At 44.0% G+C, this 12,057-nt stretch overlaps 1 protein-coding gene across 5 annotated transcripts in view; it reads left to right on the top strand.

Moving 5' to 3' along the window:
* Positions 1-322: 322 nt before the first annotated feature.
* Positions 323-12,057, top strand: part of intu (inturned planar cell polarity protein) — a 50,831-nt gene continuing 39,096 nt past the window's right edge. For 3 of the 5 annotated variants that reach the window (XM_046319026.1, XM_046319025.1, XM_046319028.1), the window contains exons 1-3: positions 1,453-1,739; positions 5,793-6,376; positions 9,625-9,710. In XM_046319026.1, the coding sequence (XP_046174982.1) occupies positions 1,591-1,739; positions 5,793-6,376; positions 9,625-9,710 (819 nt within the window). In that variant the 5' untranslated portion in view covers positions 1,453-1,590. Of the gene's footprint in view, positions 868-1,452; positions 1,740-5,792; positions 6,377-9,624; positions 9,711-12,057 lie in introns of those variants that run through there. The other 2 variants (XM_046319029.1, XM_046319027.1) reach the window with 1 other exon arrangement.

The following is a 12,057-nucleotide window of genomic DNA, read 5'->3' as shown; positions in this document are numbered from 1 at the left end:
TCTTCTATAAAACAAAAGCAATTTAGATCAAAATTGTCCATATTAACAAAGGAAATGAATAACTCTACCTACATGTAGTGATTACCTCAATTACGTCCACTAACCTCCATTGGCTCTGTACGCTATTGTTATATTACTGCTGCTCTGTAATTACGTGTTCCTTTAATTTCTTATTCTTATTCGTATTTTTTAAACTGCCTTGTTGTTTAGGGGCTTGTAAGTAAGCATTTCACTGTAAGGTTGTAATCGACGCATGTGACTAATACTATTGGATTTGATTTGATCTATTGAGCAAAAGAGGCGGCATTTTACGCCACCTGCCAAGTACACCCGCTAGACCAGAAGCGGTTCAACTCGTGCATGTGTTGCCCTGCGCTCGCTTACCGACTGGAGTCTGGAGAAGTATTCAGGACGGCTTTCTTTTCGTTTTCAAACGCATCCGCAGGCGAACTGCGTATCCTTGACTCAGTGATTGACGTGAGAAATCGTGAGGAGAAGTTTCGAATTTTTGTTAGGATCGACAGCAGCATTAGGTTTTCATTCGGACTAGGGAAAGGATTCTACATTCACCACCGGACCAAGACATAGGATTTAAACATGTAAACTGCATTTAAACATGTAGAAAACGCCTGCTGGCAGACGACTGGTCCAAAACGGCACTATTCATCCCAAACCGTGAGACATGACTTTTTGTCCGGAATGGAAATGTTTTATCGGAAAGCCTTGATGATCTGTGCTGAACTCACCCTATCCGTTAAAACATGAAACATAAATGATGTTTAATATTGCTACAGATAGGGGAACGTCCAGGTCGTTCTCTAATAATTTTGAGGATTTTGATTCCATACGCAGGGTGCTTCTATACAGGTCAGTATATTGATACATGCTATGCTACGGCAACGACGAAGAGAGTTGATATGAAAATGTGAAGTAAACTATTTGCACTTTCTTTGTGTTTCTTCTCGCATTCATTGCACTTTTGTTTGACTGTTGTTGCTTTGTCCAAAGTCCAAAGCACTCTGAATGCCATATTAGATTTTAAAGGGAATTTAAAGATCTGGTGCAGTTCGTGGGGAGGGGGCGAACTAAACATAATTGGTGCTCTTGCCCATCTATTCAGCGAGAGATAGCTTGTTAAAATGTCGCAATATTTTTTGATTTAGCTGCGTTTGTGATTTTATTAGATACTTTGCACATTTGAGATACATTTGTATCTCATATTTCCAGAGCGTTTCAGACAAATGTTTCGCTTAGTTTAGGCATAGTCAAGAATAGTTTAACCGTAGTTTACATTTTTGTTACTATTAACGTTGTTACACTGAAACATTTATTCAGTCAACCTCTATTGCACGCCTATTGTCTGTTTCTACCCTGCTGACGGAAAGCTTCCATGTTGTCAGGGAAACGTGAACATCAGCCAACCACACTGAGACCATTTGCGTCACGTGGCATAGTTGAAGAGCCCGTATGCAGACAACATGGCGATAGACTGCCGATGCTCACAAAGTAGAAAGTAGCTCAAACGTATTAGCTTTACGTTTAGAGTTATGACCGGTATCATCTTGTCGAACATATTTAACGAATGGAATTATGACTACTAAAGATTATAGCGGGATGCTCGAGCCCCATGCAGCTGCGTGTAAGCACCCGAGACGGGAGGGCGACGACAGGGAGGAACTGCATGACAACGGGAATGATAGTGAATCAACATCAAGTTACAGTCAGTCCGACTACTCCGAGTAAGATAACCCTGTACATTATTGCTTGTTGCTTCCAAAAAGAAACCCTATTTTTGATAGGGCTATGGTATTGAAGGGCTGCCTGACTGTTTGCAAAATACAAATCATATCAAATTTTATTGGTCACATACGCATGGTTAGCAGATGTTAATGCAAGCGAAATGCTTGTGCTTCTAGTTCCGACAGTGCAGTAATATCTTACAAGTAATCTAACAATTCCCCAACAACTACATAATACACACACATCTAAAGGGGTGAATGTTTTGTTGACATTGAGTGAGATGTTATTTTCCTGACACCACACTCCGAGTGCCCTCACCTCCTCCCTGTAGGCTGTCTCGTCGTTGTTGGTAATCAAGCCCACTACTGTTGCGTCGTCTGCAAACTTGATGATTGAGTTGGATGCGTGCATGGCCACGCAGTCATGGGTGAACAGGGAGTACAGGAGGGGGCTGAGCACACACCCATGTGGGGCCCCAGTGTTGAGGATCAGCGAAGTGGAGATGTTGTTTCCTACCTTCACCACCTGGGGGCGGCACATCAGAAAGTCCAGGACCCAATTGCACAGGGTGGGGTTGAAATCCAGGACCCCCAGCTTGATGATGAGCTTGGAGGGTACTGTGGTGTTGAATGCTGAGCTATAATCAAAGAACAGCATTCTTACATAGGTATTGCTCTTGTCCAGATGGGACAGGGTAGGGTGCAGTGTGATGGCGATTGCATTGTCTGTGGACCTGTTGGGGCGGTAAGCAAACTGAAGTGGGTCTAGGGTAGCCGGTAAGGTGGAGGTGATAGGATCCTTGACTAGTCTCTCAAAGCACTTCATGATGACAGAAGTGAGTGCTACGGGGCGGTAATCATTTAGTTCCGTTATCATTGCTATCTCAAGAACAGGAACAATGGTGGCTATCTTGAAGCATGTGGGGACTGCAGCATGTGGGGACAGCAGACTGGGATAGGGAGCGATTGAATATGTCAGTAAATACACCAACCAGCTGGTCTGCGCATGCTCTTAGGACGCGGCTAGGGATGCCGTCTGGGCCCTTGCGAGGTTTAACACGTTTAAATATTTTACTCATGTTGGCCACGGAGAAGGAGAAGGGGGGGGGGCAGTCCTTGTTTGCAACCTCCGCTGTCTAGTCATCTTCATCAGTTGCCACCTCAACTTTATAACTTATGCACCAATTTGTAAGTCGCTCTGGATAAGAGCGTCTGCTAAATGACTTAAATGTAAATGTAAATAACTTGACAACCGAGGCAGCTCACTGGAAGCGACTTGGCAGGTGAAGTAGGATGCACACTGACTGTAAAGTGGTCTAGAGGTGGCTTACTGGCTACTATTATTCTTCACCAATGTGTGGATGGCTTTGCAGTATCAACATCTGTTTCATTAAGCTCATGGCATGCATTCCTATAATAAAGCAAGGTAGGCCTATGCTCAAATCAAATTTATTTATATAGCCCTTCGTACATCAGCTGATATCACAAAGTGCTGTACAGAAACCCAGCCTAAAACCCCAAACAGCAAGCAATGCAGGTGTAAAAGCACGGTGGCTAGGAAAAACTCCCTAGAAAGGCCAAAACCTAGGAAGAAACCTAGAGAGGAACCAGGCTATGTGGGGTGGCCAGTCTTCTTCTGGTTGTGCCGGGTGGAGATTATAACAGAACATGGCCAAGATGTTCAAATGTTCATAAATGACCAGCATGGTCGAATAATAATAAGGCAGAACAGTTGAAACTGGAGCAGCAGCACGGTCAGGTGGACTGGGGACAGCAAGGAGTCATCATGTCAGGTAGTCCTGGGGCATGGTCCTAGGGCTCAGGTGCTCTGAGAGAGAGAGAGAAAGAAAGAGAGAGAGAATTAGAGAACGCACACTTAGATTCACACAGGACACCGAATAGGACAGGAGAAGTACTCCAGATATAATAAACTGACCCTAGCCCCCCGACACAAACTACTGCCTCATAAATACTTATACTATGCTAAGTTCACCTAACAAAGTCTGTGTAGTATATGGATTCTATGAGATAAATGATAAACTTTTAAATTAATTACATTTCTATAGCGCTTTTCATAGAATCTCAAAATGCTTCAAGAGCAAAAAACAAACAAGCAATATATCCTGACAGATCAATCAATAGAGGCCAAGTCTTTGAAAGCTGCATGGTTGATGATGGTGATGGAGTCTGCTGATGATCTTGTACATTTACATTACATTTAAGTCATTTAGCAGACGCTCTTATCCAGAGCAGCTACTGGACTTCTCTTCCATTCTGTGTAGCAGACACTTGGCTGATGCTTCATCAGGTCTGGGCGCCAGAAAGATCACCACTCACAGTTCAGAATAGTAGCCAGTCGTCCTCACTACGTGCCCTCTGCCGTAGCACTGCTGTAGTCCTCTTTCTTAGGCTTCAAGCGACTCTTTCAAACAAAAAGCTAGCCAAGCCAAAACGTGTTAACCTGTCAGTCAATATGGAAATCCGTGGCTCAAAAACAGCAGAGACAGTATATATACAATAAAAACTCTTATGTTAACAAAAACAAAAGAGCTGATTCAAATTATATAATCAAAAACACCTAAAATATAACTAAATATGTAGCTACACATTTACAGGAGCTCTGTGCTTAGGCTGCTTTTAGGGCGCCATGGCAACTATGTTTAAATGTTGTGTTCACCGTATCCAAAGAGCCTCTCAGAGTATGAGTACTGATGTAGGATCAGTTTAGCCTTTTAGATCATCATGAATGACACTATATGGACTGGTTTGGACCTGATCCTAGATTAGTACTCCTACTCTGAGATGTTTTGAAGATAAGGGACCAGAGCTCTATCTGCACTGCAGCACTGGTATGAACAGATAACTAACTATCTCTGCTATCCTATCTGGCCATGTCACCTTTCAAAGAAGGTCGTCATCTGTACTCAATTAATGTAGAACTCAACTGTAAGCCATGGAATGCGTCCAAATGGCACCCTTTTCCCTAGAATCCTATGTGCCCTGATTAAATGGAGTGCACTATGTAGTGAATAGGGTGCCATTGGGGATGCAGACGTGGTATTGAAACAGAAGAGATGGATGAGGCAAAAGTAAAAGGAACCATAAGTGTAGTTGCACTATTCTGGGCCTAGTATACTACTCTCCTCCTCTTTTCTATCAAAGTTTGATAGAACTCAAAATGTATTCCAATTTAGAAACTTAACCTACATAAATAATTATATGCTATTTACCATCCTTAGTGAATTTATGGATGTGTTTTCCAAGAGTCTACCACAGAGGCAGCACAGCTTCATTTAGAGGGAGACCGACCGACAGAAAAAAATGCCTGGCTGAATTTTTTTTAGGTTTTCATTTTGCCGAGTTAGGGCATTTTCTCTCTCGGGGCGGTGATGTGGGTTTCCCTTTTCCTTGTCTCTGCCTGTCTCAAAAAAATGCCATTTCTAGTCTTTCTCCAGGCGTGTTGTTTTCTTTCTCCCCCAAATGCCACACGATAAATTAGAACAGAAATGCACTCCCCTGGGAATGAGTGAGAGAGAAGATTAGGGGATAATAAAACGTCTTGTAAATGTAGTTGTTTTGAAGTATTATTAAATTAAAACAACAATGTATACATACATACAACTTTACACCTGTAGTGTCTTGCAAATGTGCCTTTCAGTCATCGCTCTCTCCTTGACTGGAGTTCTACACTGACCCAGAACACAATACAAGATGGGCTATCAGACTTTCTGGCTGTTTGACAGAGTTTCACTTGTTACACTGTAGTGTAATTGTGTTACTAACCCATTTGAATAGCATCATACAAGACTCCTGTTTAGATGGGGATTGAAGTCGACAAGGGCTAATCTGACATATTGTGATGAAAGCCAATGTGCTCTAAACTGATTAGAATATATGCACTTTTAATCCTCAAGTGAGCCTTACGCCTCTACACTGTAGTTCTTAACCTGACAGTCCCTATCAGATGGGTTTACTGGGCAGGCAAACCATCACTTTTGACTCTGCTCTCAAACAGTTTCACTCAGTCTATGCTTTTTGTCTGTTCATTCCCAGCGACCTAGAGCCAGAATGGCTGGACGACGTCCAGAAGAACGGCGAGCTCTTCTACCTGGAGCTGAGCGAGGGCGAGGAGGAGGCGGCATTAGCTCAGGCCGCCGCCAATAATGGCCTCCCCACCAATCACGTGCACTTCAGTGAGAAGGAGGCGGAGATCATCAGCGAGGAGTGCAGGAAGCGTTCTGATGGCACTCCAACCAAAGGAGAGCCCAAGCTGAAAAGACTTGCCAGGATCCTACGGAGGAAGAGGCGGCCATCCCAGCGGAGTGGGCCCGACGGAGGAGCCAAAGACTCATCATCGCTTCCGACGTCCATCTTGAAAAACCAGGCGGGGCAGAGGGCGGGGCTGGTGGTCCAGCAGCAGCATCTGAAAGAGGTGTGTGTCTACCTGAACCCCAAACGGCTGGGCAGCTGCTCACCTCCTCCCCCGGAGAGAGGGGGTCTACTGGAGGCTCTGCTGGGGGTGGTGCATCGCCCGTCCTGGGGCCAGGGAGACCCTGCCGGGGGGAGAGGGGAGAGGATCACCGTCCACGGCCTGGTGCCCAACAGCCCCGCCATCAAGAGTACACAGATACTGATTGGTGAGTGTTCAAAACCTCACTGTGGGGATGTCCGAAATGGTACCCTATTCCCTATATAGCCAACTGATTTTGACCATAATCGCCCTGGTCAAAAGTAGTGCTCTTTAAAGGGAATAAGGGTGCCATTTCAGACTCACCTAATGTGCCTGTCATATACACATTGCCAGACTTTGGAAGGGCACTGGCAGAAATCCCAGAAAGACTGCAAGACATTTTTTATTGACATGATATTAAGTACTTATAAAGTTGTTTTACAGCAAACTGTTTCTTATGTTTGTGGAGACTGACGTCGACACAGTTGCTTTGGGCAGACCAAGGAATGCAAAGAAACTCCACATGAGTTAGTGTTTAAAGTCATGCCTTTCATGTAGCCTACCATTCCATGCTAAAACAATTAGCCTAGACTCGTTAAATACCTGAAATAATTGAGGTGAAGTCTTTGTTAAGGAGATAAGAATGGATAGAGGTCTGCACAGGGGCAGGTGAAACTCCTTGATATACAAAACGAAACAGCACGTTTGGCTCTTTTTATATCTGTGGACTATATCTCCAGACTGTGCTCCTCCACTAAAACCATACTATTTGGAAAACAGATGACACAATACTTTTTCGCCGTACCAACCAAAGTTGTTAGGAATTCGACTTGCAGCTCATTAAAAACAGTGCAGCTCATTGAAAACAGGGTCAAAAAGATACACGCATACATACAGTTGAAGTCGGAAGTTTACACCTTAGCCAAATACATTTAAACTCAATTTTTACAAATTCCTAGTAACAATTCCCTGTCTTTGGTCATTTAGGATCACCACTTTATTTTAAGAATGTGAACTGTCAGAATAATAGAACAGAGAATTATTTTTTTCAGCATTTCTTTCATCACATTCCCAGTGGTTCAGAAGTTTACATACACTCAATTACTATTTGGTAGCATTGCGTTTAAATTGTTTAACTTCTTGGCGCACCCATCCCGTTAGTGGGATCATTTTCGTCAACATCCACTGAATTGCAGAGCGCCAAATTCAAATTAAATTACTAAAAATATTTAATTTTCATGAAATCACAAGTGCAATATAGCAAAACACAGCTTAGCTTGTTGTTAATCCATCTGGCATGTCAGATTTCAAAAAAGCTTTTCGGTGAAAGCTATCCAAGCGTTTATGTCAGGACATCTCTCTCAGCAGACAAAATATTACAAACAGCTAGCAGCAAAGTAGATTGGTCACGAAAGTCAGAAAAGCAATAAAATTAATCGCTTACCTTTGATGATCTTCGGATGTTTGCACTCACGAGACTCCCAGTTACGACAATTCCAAATAGTATCCGTAACATTTTCTATAGGAGTGAGAGAGAAAATGTCTGCTCCAAGCTGCTCAGGCGTGCAAAACTCTGCTGGCACCTAGCCATCCAGTGACGCGATGTGATCATTCTCGCTCATTTTTTCAGAATAAAAGCCTGAACCTATGTCTAAAGACTGTTCACACCATGTGGAAGCCATCGGAAAAGGAATCTGGTTGATATCCCTTTAAATGCAGGGAAGGAATGCAATGGAACAGAGAGGTTTCAGGAAAAACAGCACTTCCTGGTTGGATTTTCCTCAGGTTTTCACATGCAATATCAGTTCTCTTATACTCACAGACAATATTTTTGACAGTTTTGGAAACTTTAGAGTGTTTTATATCCTAATCTGACAATTATATGCATATTCTAGATTCTGGGCCTGAGAAATAGGCAGTTTCACTTGGGTATATTTTTCATCCAAACATCAAAATACTGCCCCCTACACTCAAGAGGTTAACTTGGATCAAATGTTTCGGGTAGCCTTCCAATAATAAGTTGGGTGAATTTTGGCCCATTCCTCCTGACAGAGCTGGTGTAACGGAGTCAGGTTTGTAGGCCTCCTTGCCCACACATGTTTTTTCTGTTCTGCCCACATATTTTGTATTTTTTTTTTATGGTAGTTTTGGAGCAGTGGCGTCTTCCTTGCTGAGCAGCCTTTCAGGTTATGTCGATATAGGACTCTTTTTACTGTAGATACTTTTAGCACTCGTTAAAACTCAAACGTTCATTAAAATACACATGCAGGGTACTGAATTAAAGCTACACTCGTTGTGAATCCAGGCAACAAGTCAGATTTTTAAAATGCTTTTCGGCGAAAGCATGAGAAGCTATTATCTGATAGCATGTAACACCCCAAAAGACCCGCAGGGGACGTAAACAAAATAATTAGCATAGTCGGCGCTACACAAAACGCACAAATAAAATATAAAACATTCATTGCCTTTGACCATCTTCTTTGTTGGCACTCCTAGATGTCCCATAAACATCACTATTGGGTCTTTTTTAAATTAAATCGGTCCATATATAGCCTAGATATCGATCTATGAAGACTGTGATCAACGAAAAAAATAGCATTTTATAACGTAACGGCATTTTTTAAAATTAAAAAAGTCGACGATAAACTTTCACAAAACACTTCAAAATACTTTTGTAATGCAACTTTAGGTATTAGTAAACGTTAATAAGCGATCAAATTGATCACGATGGCGATGTATATTCTATAGCTGTACGTCTGGAAATAATGTCCGGGTAAATCTCAACCAAAATATCCGGTCAGAGACCGGAAGAACTGCGCTGCCTTGTGTCTGTTTGACCAAGAAACAAATCGTAGGCAAATGACAAGACTGTTGACATCATGTGGACGCTGTAGGTATTGCAACCTCTGCCCCATTTAATGTGGTTCACGTTTAACAATGGGTTGAAGTGGCGCATGGATATATTTTCCCATTTTCAGTGATCAGATTTTCCTGCACTTTTCGATGAAACGCACGTTCTGTTATAGTCACAGCCGTGATTTAACCAGTTTTATAAACGTCTGAGTGTTTTCTATCCACACATACTAATCATATGCATATACTATATTCCTGGCATGAGTAGCAGGGCGCTGAAATGTTGCACGATTTTTAACAGAATGTTCGAAAAAGTAGGGGGTAGGAGTAACAGGTTAACCGACTTGCCAAAAATATAGTTTGTTAACAATACATTTGTGGCGTGGTTTAAAAATTAGTTTTAATGACTCCAACCTAAGTGTATGTAAACTCCCGACTTCAACTGTACATTCATTTGCTTAGCCTACAGTACAGACTCGATAGAGTGCATTTGCAGAAATATCACTATTGACGCTTGTTTTTTGCTATCTACTTTAATAACATGCTGCTGTTATGCATTGACTTCCTTTTTCTCCTCCTCAGGTGACGACCTAGTGGCAGTGGACGATGTGGATGTTACCACAGAGAACATTGAGAGGGTTCTCTCCTGCATTCCTGGGCCTACACAGGTGTGTGTGTTTCCAAGACCACCCACCCCACTCATTACTGCCATATTAAAAGAACAGTAGTTAGAGGGAAGTATGCGCTGTTGTGTGTTGTGTTTGAGGTAAGTGTATTATTAGCTGTAATGCTGCTTCCACAATGCGAAAACATGCCAAAGACCAGATTAGATGTTGTTTGTTGAGCCGTATTCACATGATTTGACCTCCATGATCATGTATCTTTCTCAGCTCTTGGTTTTCTTCATGAAAAGACCACATAAAACATACACGTCTCTGTGCGCCAAATGGCACCCGGCGCCGATCAAAAGTATTGCCCTATGTAGGGATTAGGGTGCAATTTGGGACGTAGCCTCTGAAACAGCAACAGCAGCCAAAGAAAGGGAAGTCCTCCACATGAACTCAATTACAGACAAACTCCTTTTTTCGAACCAACACGTCTGCTCTGCTCAAAAGTGTTAGAAGCTGGTTTCTACACACTCATGGCAGGCAGGTGCACACAAGGCAGACACACACACTAATACGCAAGGTAGACACATACACAGACACACAAGGCAGACTAAGACTGTGTGTCAGGATCATTCCACTGCCCCACACTTTAAAAGTGAGGGCTAGGATGTTAGCATAAACCCAATGGATGCTATACTGTAGCTCTGACCAAAGTAGAATGCCTTGAGTTGTCCTGATTCAGAGCTGAGATAAGTGAGCTAAATCATTAATTGACCTCAATGAGAGAGGTGCTTGAAATTTCAAGATAAAGTGTGTGATCTGAAGTACGAATACCAGATACTTATCTTGCTTTGCACAATGAATCAATGAACAAAACCAAGCTAAGTGTACAGTGCCTTCAGAAAGTATTCACAACCTTTGACTTTCTCCAGATTTTGTTGTGCTACAGCCTGAGTTTAAAATATTGTGGTAAACCGTGGGGTGTTGGGTTGAGCGGGCAGAGATTGACACAGAGACGGGGAGGTTTTAGTCCGCAAAACAACTTTACTAAGACAGAAAATAAACATAACAAAGAAAATCACTTCGGTTTGGCTCGGTCCTTCTCTACTGTGGCTTGGTGTTGGCCTCTCCTCGTTCTCTCTCGCGGTGTGCCACCGTGCTCCTTTTATTTGGCCTCCACGGATGGTTGGCACGTTCCTCTAATTACCTCCACTTAGAGCTGTCCGTGTCGGGGTGCCCAGCTCTCGTATTCCCAGCAGAGGGAGCCAACGTCGCCTCACGTACCTCCCCTCTATTACCATCCCCCGGAGTAGACCTCCGTTCATCGCACCATCCGGGGTAGTTGTGCCTTTAAGTCTGTGGGGAGAAGCTATTGTGGCAAAATTAGTAGTACCATGCTAAACCTCAGGAATAAATTCACCTGCCTCTTGGTTCAGGGGACCTGCCATCCCCTAATGGCAACGTTTTTTTTCTTCGGGTTTCACATTTCCCCTCCCGATCTGATAGCCCAGGTACTCTACCTCGGCATAGCCCAGCTGGCACTTGAGGTGGTTCGCGGTCAGTCCTGCACCACTTAGCGCATCCACCACGGCCTGTAACCTACAAAGATGCGACTCCCAACTGTCACTGTGCACAATTATGTCGTCCAGATAAGCAGTGGCGTACTCACTGTGCGGCCGCAGGACGCGGTCCATGAGTCGCTGAAAGGTCGCTGGTGCCCTGTGGAGCCCGAAAGGCAGAACCCGGTAGTGGTATAGCCCCCCACTGCCAGTGGCACCTGCCAGTACCCCTTCGTCAGGTCCAAGGTGCTGACGTATCTCACCATCCCCAAGCGGTCGTTCAGTTCGTCCACACGGGGCACGGGGTAGGCATCGAACTTACTGACCTTGATCAGGCTCCGGAAGTCATTACAGAAGCGGACGGTTTCGGAACCAGCACTATGGGGCTAGACCACTCACTGTGTGACTCCTCCAGTACCCCCATTTCTAGCATTGTCGCCACTTCCCGCTGGACCGCCACCCTCTGGGTTTCCGGTATCTGTAATGGCTGTTTACGCACTTTTTCTCCTGTACGGGTGTGGATATGATGTTCCACGAGATCCGTACGCCCCGGCACCTCAGGGAACACGGCCGTATTCCACTGGACCAACTCTCTGAGCTCTTGTTGTTGGGTCGGGTCTCCCCCCCATTGCAACTTCGACCGAGGGCGGGCCCTGCTGTGGCCGGGTCCATGTTACGCACAGCGTGCGTGCCATTTCTTCAGTAAAGTCACATAGTAAAGCTGGAGGGGTTTTCTCCGCCCCGGTTGGTGGACCTTATATTTGCCGTCGCCAACCCGCTCAACGATGTCGTAGGGCCCATGCCATGTAGCCAGGAATTTACTCTCTGTTGTAGGGATCAGCATCAAG

This window comes from Oncorhynchus gorbuscha, linkage group LG21 (genome assembly GCF_021184085.1).
Source record: "Oncorhynchus gorbuscha isolate QuinsamMale2020 ecotype Even-year linkage group LG21, OgorEven_v1.0, whole genome shotgun sequence".
In the NCBI taxonomy this organism is placed as follows: Eukaryota; Metazoa; Chordata; class Actinopteri; order Salmoniformes; family Salmonidae; genus Oncorhynchus; species Oncorhynchus gorbuscha.
This window is presented reverse-complemented; position numbering and strand designations above follow the sequence as displayed.